The 12,140-nt window shown below is 26.0% G+C and overlaps 1 protein-coding gene across 2 annotated transcripts in view; it reads left to right on the forward strand.

The window, feature by feature from the left end:
* Positions 1 to 12,140, forward strand: part of LOC136973945 (transcription factor AP-2-beta-like) — a 53,512-nt gene that overhangs the window by 18,300 nt on the left and 23,072 nt on the right. The window contains exon 1 of one of the 2 annotated variants that reach the window (XM_067268717.1): positions 8,644 to 9,057. The exons of the other annotated variant lie outside the window; for it this stretch is intronic. Coding sequence (XP_067124818.1) covers positions 8,896 to 9,057 — 162 coding nt within the window. The 5' untranslated portion in view covers positions 8,644 to 8,895. Of the gene's footprint in view, positions 1 to 8,643; positions 9,058 to 12,140 lie in introns of those variants that run through there. 2 annotated transcript variants of the gene reach the window in all.

Below are 12,140 nucleotides of genomic sequence, written 5' to 3' on the forward strand. Positions count from 1 at the left end.
ATTGATTTAAATTATTTTTTTTAGGTGATGCTTGAGGAAATTTATATATTTATGAATGAATTATTAATTATTGCTGCTAATTAAAGAAGTTAATTATGTTAACAGTTCCTAATGTTTTTTCCTTAAAAAGCTTAATGATTGATCACATTTTTATTTTATAATTTTGTTGTATGTTTAATCTTTAACGCGTGATTATTTTCAATATTTTTTAAGATTTTCGCTATTGAAAATGTTGAAATTTGATATTAAAGCAGAAACGAAAATAAATAAATTTAAAAATATTAAGGCAAATTTCGAATAAAGTTTGTTTTTCAGTTTATTAACACTAACATAAATCTGAAACCACGAAAAGATTTAACTACTTAGTTGCGAGACATATCGACAGCTTGTATCAATAGTTCAATATCAATGAAATTTTTATGGGTTATTTGATCTTAAAAACATGAGTGCTATTTTTCAGGTCACATAATGACGATAAACTCTCCACGAAATATCAATAAATGATATCAATTTTTAGCTTCGCAAATTTTAATAATCATTAAATATATTAACGAATTTTGTTCGCAATCTGCATCATAAATACCACAAATATTTGTTAATATTTAATATTGTTATATTCAAATGACCTTTATAATAATTTATAAAGGTCATTTGAAATTCTTGCACATTTTTTCAAAATTATAAATTAGCGTGACTAAGATTAATCTTTCTGAATTAAGTTACGTTCAGAATCTTACATTATTTAAATATTTCTACACTAAAAAGCAAACGATTTTAACTTTTTAAAGTAAGTTTATTAAATTTCTATAATTTCATTTCAAAGCCAAGATAGAAATAATGCAGAATTAATTGTAAGAAGTTCAATGAGCTGTTTTTTTTTAGTTTTTCAAAAATGAATTTTACATTCTATCTTCAAAATTGATTAGATAATTTCTGCCAATTAGCATAAGCTAATTAAACTACTTAATAAACCTTTGGTGCCAATTACTACTAGAGCCTGGTACGCAAAGTCACCACCCTATTCGTTTCCTAATATCTTTTTAGAGCTTGGGAAAGCCAGAGGCAATGTCTTCTCATACATATGATGTGTACACTTCTAGAATTTTTTCTTTAATTATATATTTATTCTTCTAAATTAATAAATAATTAAGATTTTTATATAATTATTTTCAAAGGTTATACCGCATGTCAACCTTTTTAAGATGCTAACTCCTCATACGCTGATAACAAAGCGGCTACAGCTATGTTGACATTAAATGTAAGTCGAAAAGGCTACTACATAATCAATTAGCCCATGTTCTTAAGTGATGTAGCGATTGGACAAAGCTTTAATTGAGCTGATCTATGAACACGCCTTAATTAATGTATATAAAATGAGCGTTACGAAAAAAAGTGTACAATGTTAAAACCTCAGTAGGCTTACTTGTAATATTGTGTAACTTACAAGGTTAATTTAAACTTGAATGTAAATCATGTTTTCTTTATTCTATTTACTTCATTCTTGGAAACAATTATAATTAATTTTTAAAAGATCGGCTTTTAATTTTGCAATGTCTAAAAACTTGTTAGATTATTTTTGACATTTGTCTGGTAGAATTTTTATATTATTATAATAAATATTAATGCGTTAATTACTAATTTAAATCTATTACATATCCTTCTTATAAACATTTTTATGATAAGCTTATATCTATAATTTTAAGTTCATCGTTAAAAAAAACTTTATTATCTATTAAAAATACGACGAGTGTTTTATTATTTATTAATATAAATGACCTTTAGAATAGTTTCCAAATAAAATTTTTTGTTTAAGAAAGAAATAGTAGATTAGCCTATTTTTATACTTACGTAGATAACCGGATAAGTTTTCAGTCAATTTGAATAAAATTTAGTTTTTTATGTTCATAATATCAAGTTTGTTCAAGTAAATAAACCTTATGGCAAAGCTAGAAATTCCGTTTTGTTTTACGTGATGAAATAGCGGATATTTAATTTATTTTAATAATTTTATTATAAGTTTACACTAATAATTATAGCGTAATTAATTAAGTTTAATTAATAGTTTACACTTCTGATTGTTCTAAAATCTTAATTTTCATTGTTTTAAATTAAGATTTTGAATCAATTAAAAAAAGCAGTTTAAAACAATTTTACTATTAAAATAACTCATTAACATTAAAAGTAAATGTTTTTTAAAGTAACTTTTTTAGATTAACCTTTCAAACTTGCAAAAAAGATTAAGATTTCTGACATAAAAAAATCTGGAAACGAAACTTAATGAATTATGCATTAAGTTTCGATATTTGTAGAGTTATTGGCACTTCTGCGCCCAATCTATCTACGTGTTATGACTTATGCTCCCTAAGAGTACATAAAGACCGCCCTGTTATAGTCATCCTGAGGCATAACGTGACTTAACGTTACTCGTAATTTAACTATAGCGACTGTCATCCGTGACTACATACTATATAGAAAACGGATTTTTGTTAAGCAGTTCCGTGTATTCCAGCAGAGATTAGGATTTATAAACATGTAAACAGCTTACTAATTCTTTTAAATATGTAAAAACAAATATAAATATATATTTTAAGAGAGAGAATTTTTTTAAAAGCTATAGACTATTTTAAAGTTCCTATCTATTCATCATACAGATGAAGAATTTAACACATTTCGTGTCAAAGAGATTTATAATTTAATATAAATAAGAAGAAAAAAAAAGCAAACTTAACACTTTTTAAAATTGTAAATTGACCAGTTTTAAAAAATATATCAGATAAAATAATGTATATTAACTATTAAATATTATAAATGACCAAGCTCAATGTAACATTAACTAAAAAGTTAATGCATCTCACAGCGCATAATAATGAAGAAATAAATATCCTGTAAAAGAGGTACAAAAATTCCAGAGCGAGTATTTATAACCTACCGATCTAATTTTTTGATAGGAATAATTAGGTAAGGGTAATTTTCCACATTTCAATGTATCTTCAATAGGGAAGATGTCATTTAGTTACACAAGAAACGTTTTCTGAATAACATCGACTGTGCACCAATTAAATATGCATTAGCGGCAGTTAACGCCCAGGGTGGACAAGACACTTTAATTGTCGGTTCGATTTCTTCGCAGGACTCAAAGTGATTAATAAGGTGGTCGGGGCTAAAGAGAGTAACACGGTTACTCCTTCCTTATACCGGACACGTTTTATATTACGCGTTAATAATTGCTACGTAATGAGACATATTTGTTTAAACACTTCCCATAGATAATGCTAGAACTTAAGTTACACCCATTTACGTAGATTTAAAATTAAAAAAAAAGAAAAAATGGTTATATTATCAACTTTTAGTTGTCATTTTAATTTTATGGACGTTATTTTCTTCACAAAATTACTTCCTTTTTTTTTAGAAATGAAAGTGCATATTTTTAAAACAGTTTATTTTACAATATTGATTTAATTTCATTAAAATTAAATTGTATTATGATTGTGGCTATCTGATTATAATGTACAAAGTAACTTTTTAAAAATAAAATTATTATTTAATATGAAATTTTTAATTAAAAGCATTTTCAAAATACAAATTTCCGTTTGTTTTAATAATAAAAACAAAAAAATAAGATTTATAAAAATAGTTTACATATTTTGAGTGTTAATATGAACTAATGAACGTACAGATAATTCTTTTTAAGGTTTTAAAATAAGTTAAAAAATACATTAAATGCATTAAGTTCATTAATCGTCCTATAAATATTCATTATATCGGAATAATAGCCTTAACTAGAATTGTTTACTTGTGTGACACAAACAATCTAATCTATGTTAAGAAGAATTAAGTTAAGAGGCTTATCTTAGAGATTTTCTTGATAGTTTATTGTGCTAATTATTTATTTATACATATTTTTAGAAAAACAATGTCTTTTTTGTCTCTCTTAATGTCTTTTAAAAGACACAACATTACTTGTGCGAGAAAAGGTTTTAATCTCTTCATCCTTTAAGTATTTTCCATGAATTTTTGTGCATTCTTAAAATATTTCTATTCAAATTAATTAAAATTTATTTTAAGATTTGTATTTTAAATATTTTTTCGGTTTTACTTCCTTAAAAATATTTTAAAGTTTATAAATTTGAACAGTTTCAATTGTTATAAGTTATGAAATCTTAGCTTAATCTTTATTATTAGTTTTAAAATAAATCTGTTGTAATTCTTATATGAAAACAGCGATTTCTTTACATTATTATGATTAAAGTTTAATAAGGGAAAGTTCGAAATTTTTTATTTTTATAATTAAATTTTATTATAATTTAAAAAATTCTTAATAAATTTAATTCACAGAATTTATTTCGTTTTTCCCTTAGAAATTTATATATATATTAAATATAATTTTAGACAAACTATAAACATAATAAATCAGAAAAATTATAATGATTTTATAATCTTATTTTAACTTGTTTTTTTTTTAATCAACATTTTTTCATAACTTTTTAAATAAATATTATTTAATTTTATAGAATTGATTTTAACAGTTGAATAACTTTACAATTATTGTTTTTCTTAAATTGTTGACTATTTTACTTTAAGTTATGAGAAAAAAATATAATTAAAGTAAAAATTTTAACTTCTTCATCGCTATCGATTTTATGATGATAATTCTACATAAAATTCTTGACATTTGAAAGTATAACTTTGTAAATGTTTATTAAATTGCAAATTACTTTGAAAGTTTTAAAAATTATATAAAGTTTTATTATATATTTTCTTTAAAAAATTAATAATATATCTGTATTAATATCTGTGTATTAACATTTCATAGATAAATTGAATTCGATGAAATTTTTTAAGATCAAACAAGTCATAAAATTTTTAAATGTATTTTTTAAAATTATAAAATAAAAAAAAATTACAGAATCAGTAAAGACCTTTTAAATGAAGAATCTCAAAAAGATTTCATATTGAATACCATAAAAAATGCGTTAAATAATTCTTAATTTTTGGATGAAAAATTCTAATAATTAGTATCTAATAATTTAGAGTGATGTCATCGGTTTAAAATTCCTAATTATGATGAACCAATCTAGTGATTATTTGTGGACACACCCGACCTTGAAGCAGAGTGATTGCCCTGACGATTGGGGGTTACCTTGCTTACTGATATCATAACATCCAATCGCATTCTCATAATGTAATATGCTTCTCTGAATACATAAATACTCACTCTTCGTAACACATCGTATTAGTTATGCTTCTTAGATTTATGTTTTATTGTATATAAATCACCACTTTATATCATTTATTTAGTGCTAATTAGGCTACATCATATGCCCTTGTTATATGTTAAAATAATCCTTTCCATTATGCATTATGCCATTTAAACTTCAATTTTCATTATTACTTTTTTAATAAATTAAAACAAGTTTTTTTAAATAAATATATTCTTCAATATTGATGGTTTTTATGAAAAAAATTTACATGCCTTGAATTTTTCTGAGCTTTAAGTTTTTATGCATTTTTATATTAACTTATTAACATAATTCAATCTTTTTCAATAAAGTTTAAGTCTATGTACAATAAAAATGTTTTTCGAATGGTTAAAAAGTTTATTTATAAACTTGTAATAAGAAATCTTAAATTATTATCGTTTAAACTAGAATTTGTAGACAGATATCGTAACTTATTTTAATGTACTAAAAATTTATTTTAAATTATAATTTAAATGCAATTATTTTAATTTTCATTAACCTTTACAAATGGGAGCCTAATAATAATTTCAATTAATTGTTTGTAAATAAATGTTTTCAAATTTTATTTATATACAGAACTTTAATTTTTAAAAATTGTTTACTTCTTTTATTGGTATGAAATTTTAAAAAATGAATAATTAATGATTTAATTTTATTACAAAATTAAATATTGCTTCTTAAGTTAAATATTGTAAAACATTATTAGATAATTCTGATTTTAATTAGATAGTTTAGGATTTACTTTAAAGTTTATATTTTTCATTTGTTATAGATTTTACGTTATAAAAAAAATTAAATAACTATTGCACCATTCGGGGTATATTTTGCACTTTGCCAAGGGAAGGATGATGATTTTTCCGCCTTAATTTTCGGGTTTGGTAGTTCCCCCACTCATTAGAACAACGTGATTTACGGCTGGGTTCTATCTCGATGATAGATAGATTCTACAATTGTACTAACATAGAAATAGCCGCTCCCTTTTAACCACTAACAGATATGCACGAAGCTCATTGGCTAAAACAAGTAATAAACAAAATAATGCCTACAAACCCTATCAATTTTATAAATACTTTTAAACAAATGATGGATACTTTGGTAAAAGTATCTAAAATAGGTAAAATAGTTTCTTATAGCTAAGTTAACTAAGGTTATTCCTAATATTTGTGCTCTATCAAATTTTTCTGCATCCCTCATTCATAATTCGATTAAGAAAAATCTCTCTAGGTTATTTTATTATTATAATCAAATTTATTAATTGTAATTTTTAAAAATAATTGATAAAATTTAAAGAATTTAAACATAGATATTATTGTCGTCAATAACTAATAGTAACCTAATAACAATTAATGGTACTATAGAACTTAAATCTACGCAAAAATTTCATATATCACATGATTATTATTTTACATTATTTAATTCTGTTTAATATGACACATAATATTTCTGCGTCGATCATGAAATACCGTTCGAAAATCTATAACACGAATATTATTTTTTAAGCAGAAAATTAATTATTTAGTCATAGAATGTCCTCACCCCGTCCAAATGTCTGCAAACTAGGCAACTGTCGCCAGTTCAGGGACAAAATACTGGTGAGATAGGTATTCTACACCTTTTGTTTGCAGGACAGATAATGATCTTTGTCTCCAGCATGACGTCCTACACCGGATTAGAACAGAGTAGAAATTTGGTAGATAAGAAAAGATCATGCTTAAAGCATAATCTTATCTACTTTACGAACCTATTTCAAAGTGGAGCATTAAAGAAACATCAGTCGTTAGAAAAACTTAAAACTTATTTCAATTTCTTCGAAAGATCGTAAAAATAAAAACTTTTTTCTATTGTTAAGTTATTTTCTTAAGAGTAGCAACGGTTAAATTTAATTTATATGACCTCCGACCTTCAAGTTTACTTCGTTTATTTGTCATAATATTTGTAACCCTCGAGCTATTTTAAGTGAAAGAATATCTACAGAAAAATCTGAGCTTTAGTTTAAAATATTTTTCTTTTCTTTCTTTTTTATAATTAGAGTTTAACTATTGTTGTTGAAAACAAACGGACATAAACGCGAGAAAAACTATTTTTACACATCATTATCTGTAGATAAGTATTGGAAGATGGATTGAGCTTTTCAATATTATTGACTATTGTTTGAATGTTAAACTATAAATAAAGTTAAAAAAAAACTTTTATAAATCGAATCGATTGAAGTGTAAAAATTTAATTTCTATTCTTGGTTTATGTTAACTTTATTTATTTTTAAATTAACACAACTATTTGAGGTGCAAAAATGTAACGCACTTAAAATTTGATTAAAAGATTTGCAAATCGAAGACTTTTTCGGCACAATAAAAGGACGATTTAATAACATGTTAAATCTTTGTTCGTATTTAACCAAGATGGTTCCCATGTTGTCACCATTTAGTACCATTGTTTGCTAGTGGGCAAAACTATAATTATCACGATGTCATATGACGGAATCTGTCCTTTTTTTATTTACATTTTCACGGCCTGGTACTTTTGTTTCGATCATGTGTACTTACTGACCCCGACAATTATTGTTTTGTGTACATTCATCCATACATCAGGTGACAAATCTAAGTTTTTAAATGGCTAATATATAAAAACTGATTTATTTTAAGAACTTCTATAGACTTAAATGTGTTTTAAAAGTTTTAGGTGATTTTAAATTTTGAACTCTTCAATAAATTATTTTGTGTAGGTTATACTAATTTTAAATTTGGAAAAAATAAAAGAAATTACATAATTTTTTAAAATGCTTTTTTACCCGAGAAAGTTTTGTAAATAAAAGTATTAAATGTTTAGAATTTTTTTAGTTATAAAAACATTAAAATAATTTTTAAAATATTAATTTTATTTTTTTGTATTTTAAAATAATCTCAATTTAAAACTTAATTAAAAATGATAAAAACTTAAAATTGAGAAATGGTTTAGATAAAAATACGCTTTAATTAAATTCAAAATTAATCCATTTCTTCTTAAGATATTTTGTTAACAGAGGGCGCCACATGTTTGCAAAAACTTCCATATGACGTAGTGTAGGCGTGTTTTCGTATCGACGCATGTATCATTTGAAGAGTCTATTGGTTTATCGACAAAGAAGGCGTGCTTAATTTCATCCAATAGAGATCACGAATCACAATTGTAACTTTGACAAATCAGAAACGATGCTTTCAATTCGTCACCGTTTGTGGCACCGAAACCGAAACGATACTACGGGACGTGTCGCGAGTGTCAAGGTCATTTTCGGGACTGACCCACTCGTTACGGCAGGGTAGAATGGAACTAGACAGGTAGAGCGTCCCAATTTATGCTAAGGAAGAGACTAGAATTTGAAAAAGCCTCAGGGTAGACTAGACCGGCGCGTTTATCTCCGACACATCTCTCCCCCTGTATTTTTCCGGGAAGGCACTCGGGGAGTGTTTGTGGAGTTGAGCGTGGGGGATAGAAGAACGGGGGGAATCAACTAAGTCCCGCTCACCTGTGGCGGAGTAGCTCAGGTGCGGCCGAGACTCCAGTGAAGTGTGCAGGCGAGTTATACGGACGAACGTTTTTCCAGTTTGTAAGAGTACTATCGAGTGGATCTACGCGAACTTAAAGCTGGGCTAAATTTAGTTATTTATTTGTTTTTTTGATGATGGCCCAGCTAAGCCCACTTGGCCACGCTGGTAGCCCGAATGCTGGAAATGCACAGAAGAGAAAGGTGGACGATTCTGATGATGTCACAGGTAGATTGTCGCCTGGTAAATCGGATGATATGCCATCTGCCTTTGGTCTGATCGATTCACCTAATGAGGTACTTTTCTCTATTTACATAATAGATACGTGTATATTTTTAAATAGTTAAATTCCTTAGCACATGTCAGCGTTGTAGAGGTAGGTTATTAACATTTATATAGCTTTAGCTCGGTTTGGGGTGATAATTTTATTTTAACTTCACTCCACGTGCTAAACATTAACTTCCGAATTTAGATATTAGTTTTAATTTAATACTAATTATTTTCAATGGAGAACTAAAGTAATCAACTAAGAAAATAACTGATTTCATTTGCCGGTAAGGGTGCTGTCTTAGTAAATCTAATTGCAAGATTGTCCTAAAATTTTAGGCTTATTGAATTTTGTATACAGAAAATTGCGAAGTTTACCATGAAATGCAACAACTTAACACTCACAAAAGTTCTTGTTTAGGGTGCTGTCCATTCTTCTGACCTACATCACCGGCATACCTTCAGGCATTAAAAGTATACAATAGATTGACCTGTCCTGCAGTAGGCAATTTAAAATAAGAAAAATTCCTAGGAGTTCGTTTCTGTTATAAAATAAGACAGGCATATGTTAAATTTATAAAAATATTTAAAAAAATTAATTTTATGAATAATAGATATTAAGATTTTAGTACGAAAACACTCAATGTTTATCAAGAATCTTTTTTTTTTATTTTTTATGGTAAGCACCCCTTTCAAATTCAATACCCGAATTCCATTAATGCTACTTGGCGTGACTAATCGTGCTAAATCTAGCATGTGATGCATGAAAGGTGACGAAAATAACGGATATACTAGAGTAAGTGTGCATTCCGATATTATCACAATGATCCAGAACTCGAGTTCTGCCATCGTGCATGAGTTGTCTTGGAAATATCTTCTATATAAAACATTTTTGTATTTTTAAGGTAATTTAGGTCGATATATAAAATTATAAAAATCATTATTAAAATTCCACTTATATATATATTTTTTAAAGAAAAATTACATATATAAGTTTATATATGAAATATTTTAACATCCGGTTCGTTCTTGCCGGTTGATCGTGCAGATCAAAAACACAACTTGACAGATTTTTAGGAAATGATTAGTGCGTTTAGATAAGCCAAAATTTTCTGTTCTGATACGGATTTTCATTGTATATCTGTAGGAAACTACTATATTTAAAGTTCACGTTTTTAAAAATGTATATATTTTTTTCTTTAACGGTTTGAATCAAAACTTCCGCCTTGCGCTCAGTTTTTGATTAAATCAAATTAATTAAAATTTAATAATACACGCATTATTATACACGAACGATATAAATGCGCAATTATAAGATTATAATGCTTGTAGCATTAAAAATAAATGCTAAAAAGGGTTTTTACGTTGCTTTTCTTGTATAATATAGCTTCATCTCTTTATTTATACTGGAGATTTATTGCTTAAATAAAATTTAATAAATTTTTTCCCCCCACTTAATTTATTCAGAAAAAGTAATTTTATTCTAGTATAATAATAAAAGAAGTAATCTTTCTTCGTTGAAAAATGGGGAAATTTATAAATTATGTATTAAATTTACCAGAGAATTATGTAACATAAATCTTAGTTGTTTAGAAAAGAAGATTGATGCAAGTTTTTAATGTTACAGAAATAATAGTAAACATCTAATATTTTTAATCAAATATTAAAAGTTACATATAACTTTTAATTTAAGAAACAAGTTTGTAACTTAGTCACTCCTCCACTAAGTTTTTAAAAAATAATATTTACGATGATTTATGTAAAATAATTTGAAGTTAATGTTTTTCAAATTACGTTTTTATTTAGTTTTTTTATATTTAAAGCAATGTTTTTATAGTTTTATAAATACTGTTTGCGAATATGCATGCATCCTACTTACTCTTTAAGCACTATTTACTAAGAAAATTAAGGGTGGAGAATAACGTTATGAAATCTAAACAACCGAGATTAATTTTATAATTTTTTGTATATATATATAACCGAAAGAGGAAATTGTAAAATTTACATTACTAAATTTTAAATTAAATGTTTAACAGACATATCAAAATTTAAAATAAACGAAAATATATACCTGTTAAGAGTACGCTTTTAATTAACAAAAATTCAGTAATACTGATAAAATATCTGTGTATTATTTGCTGTTGTCTTTACTTAAAAACAATATTTTATTAATTATTTATATAGAAAATTTGAATGACTTCATATAAGCAATTTTGACAATTTCAACTAAGCTTACTCAGACGGTTGTATAGAATTCTGCTGATCACAGTACTGTATCTATAATTATGTATTTCTCAGAAATTTACCTCTAGTCGAATGACCTCTATGACTGTGTAAGCTTGTAAAAATGAATGAAGAGTTAGATCGTTTCCCCTCCATAGGGAAAATCCCTATGCGTTATTCTAAAAAGATTGTATAGGGGGAAAACATGAGTTTATATTGCTTGCTTCTGTCACATCGTAGATTTATCATCTTTTAATAAAATACAATGCAAGACTTTATCGATTTAAACTATTGTTCTTCATAAACTTTGTATAAAACTGAGTAACAAATATGTTTTAATAACTGGAATATTTTAATCTTTAGGTTTAAATTATAAATTTAAAATTATTGTTAAATTTTTTTAAAGAAATTTAAACGCAAAGAATTATATCGTATAGAAGCAGAAGCATGCAAATTATATTTTTTAATAAGAAAAGTGTTTTAAACGTGATAAATGCGTAAACTTTAGTTTTTAAAACAATTACTGCATAAGGATGTTACAAAAATATTATAATCTCATTAAAATTTTTAGATTAAAATCTCATTAAGATGTTAATGTTGTATCTAAAGTTCTATCTTCTCTCAGTTATGCTTCGTAACCTCAATTAATAACATAATCATAACTTTATCGATCATAAATCTACATTTTTGTTCTGATCTGATTATTTGTTACCGTATTAGTATTGGTTTCCTTATGCTGCCGACAATTATAAAAATTACTATAATTTGTGAAATTTTTATACTCTAAATTCGTCTAAAAATTGGCGCAGATATATCGCAAAAAAATAAAAAAGTAGTGAAGGTAGGTTCCACATCGATGAACACGTTGTCCAACTGTCATTTGTTTGGT

The sequence above is a fragment of the Centruroides vittatus genome, unplaced genomic scaffold, assembly GCF_030686945.1.
Source record: "Centruroides vittatus isolate TY-2023 unplaced genomic scaffold, ASM3068694v2 contig_3324, whole genome shotgun sequence".
NCBI lineage: Eukaryota > Metazoa > Arthropoda > Arachnida > Scorpiones > Buthidae > Centruroides > Centruroides vittatus.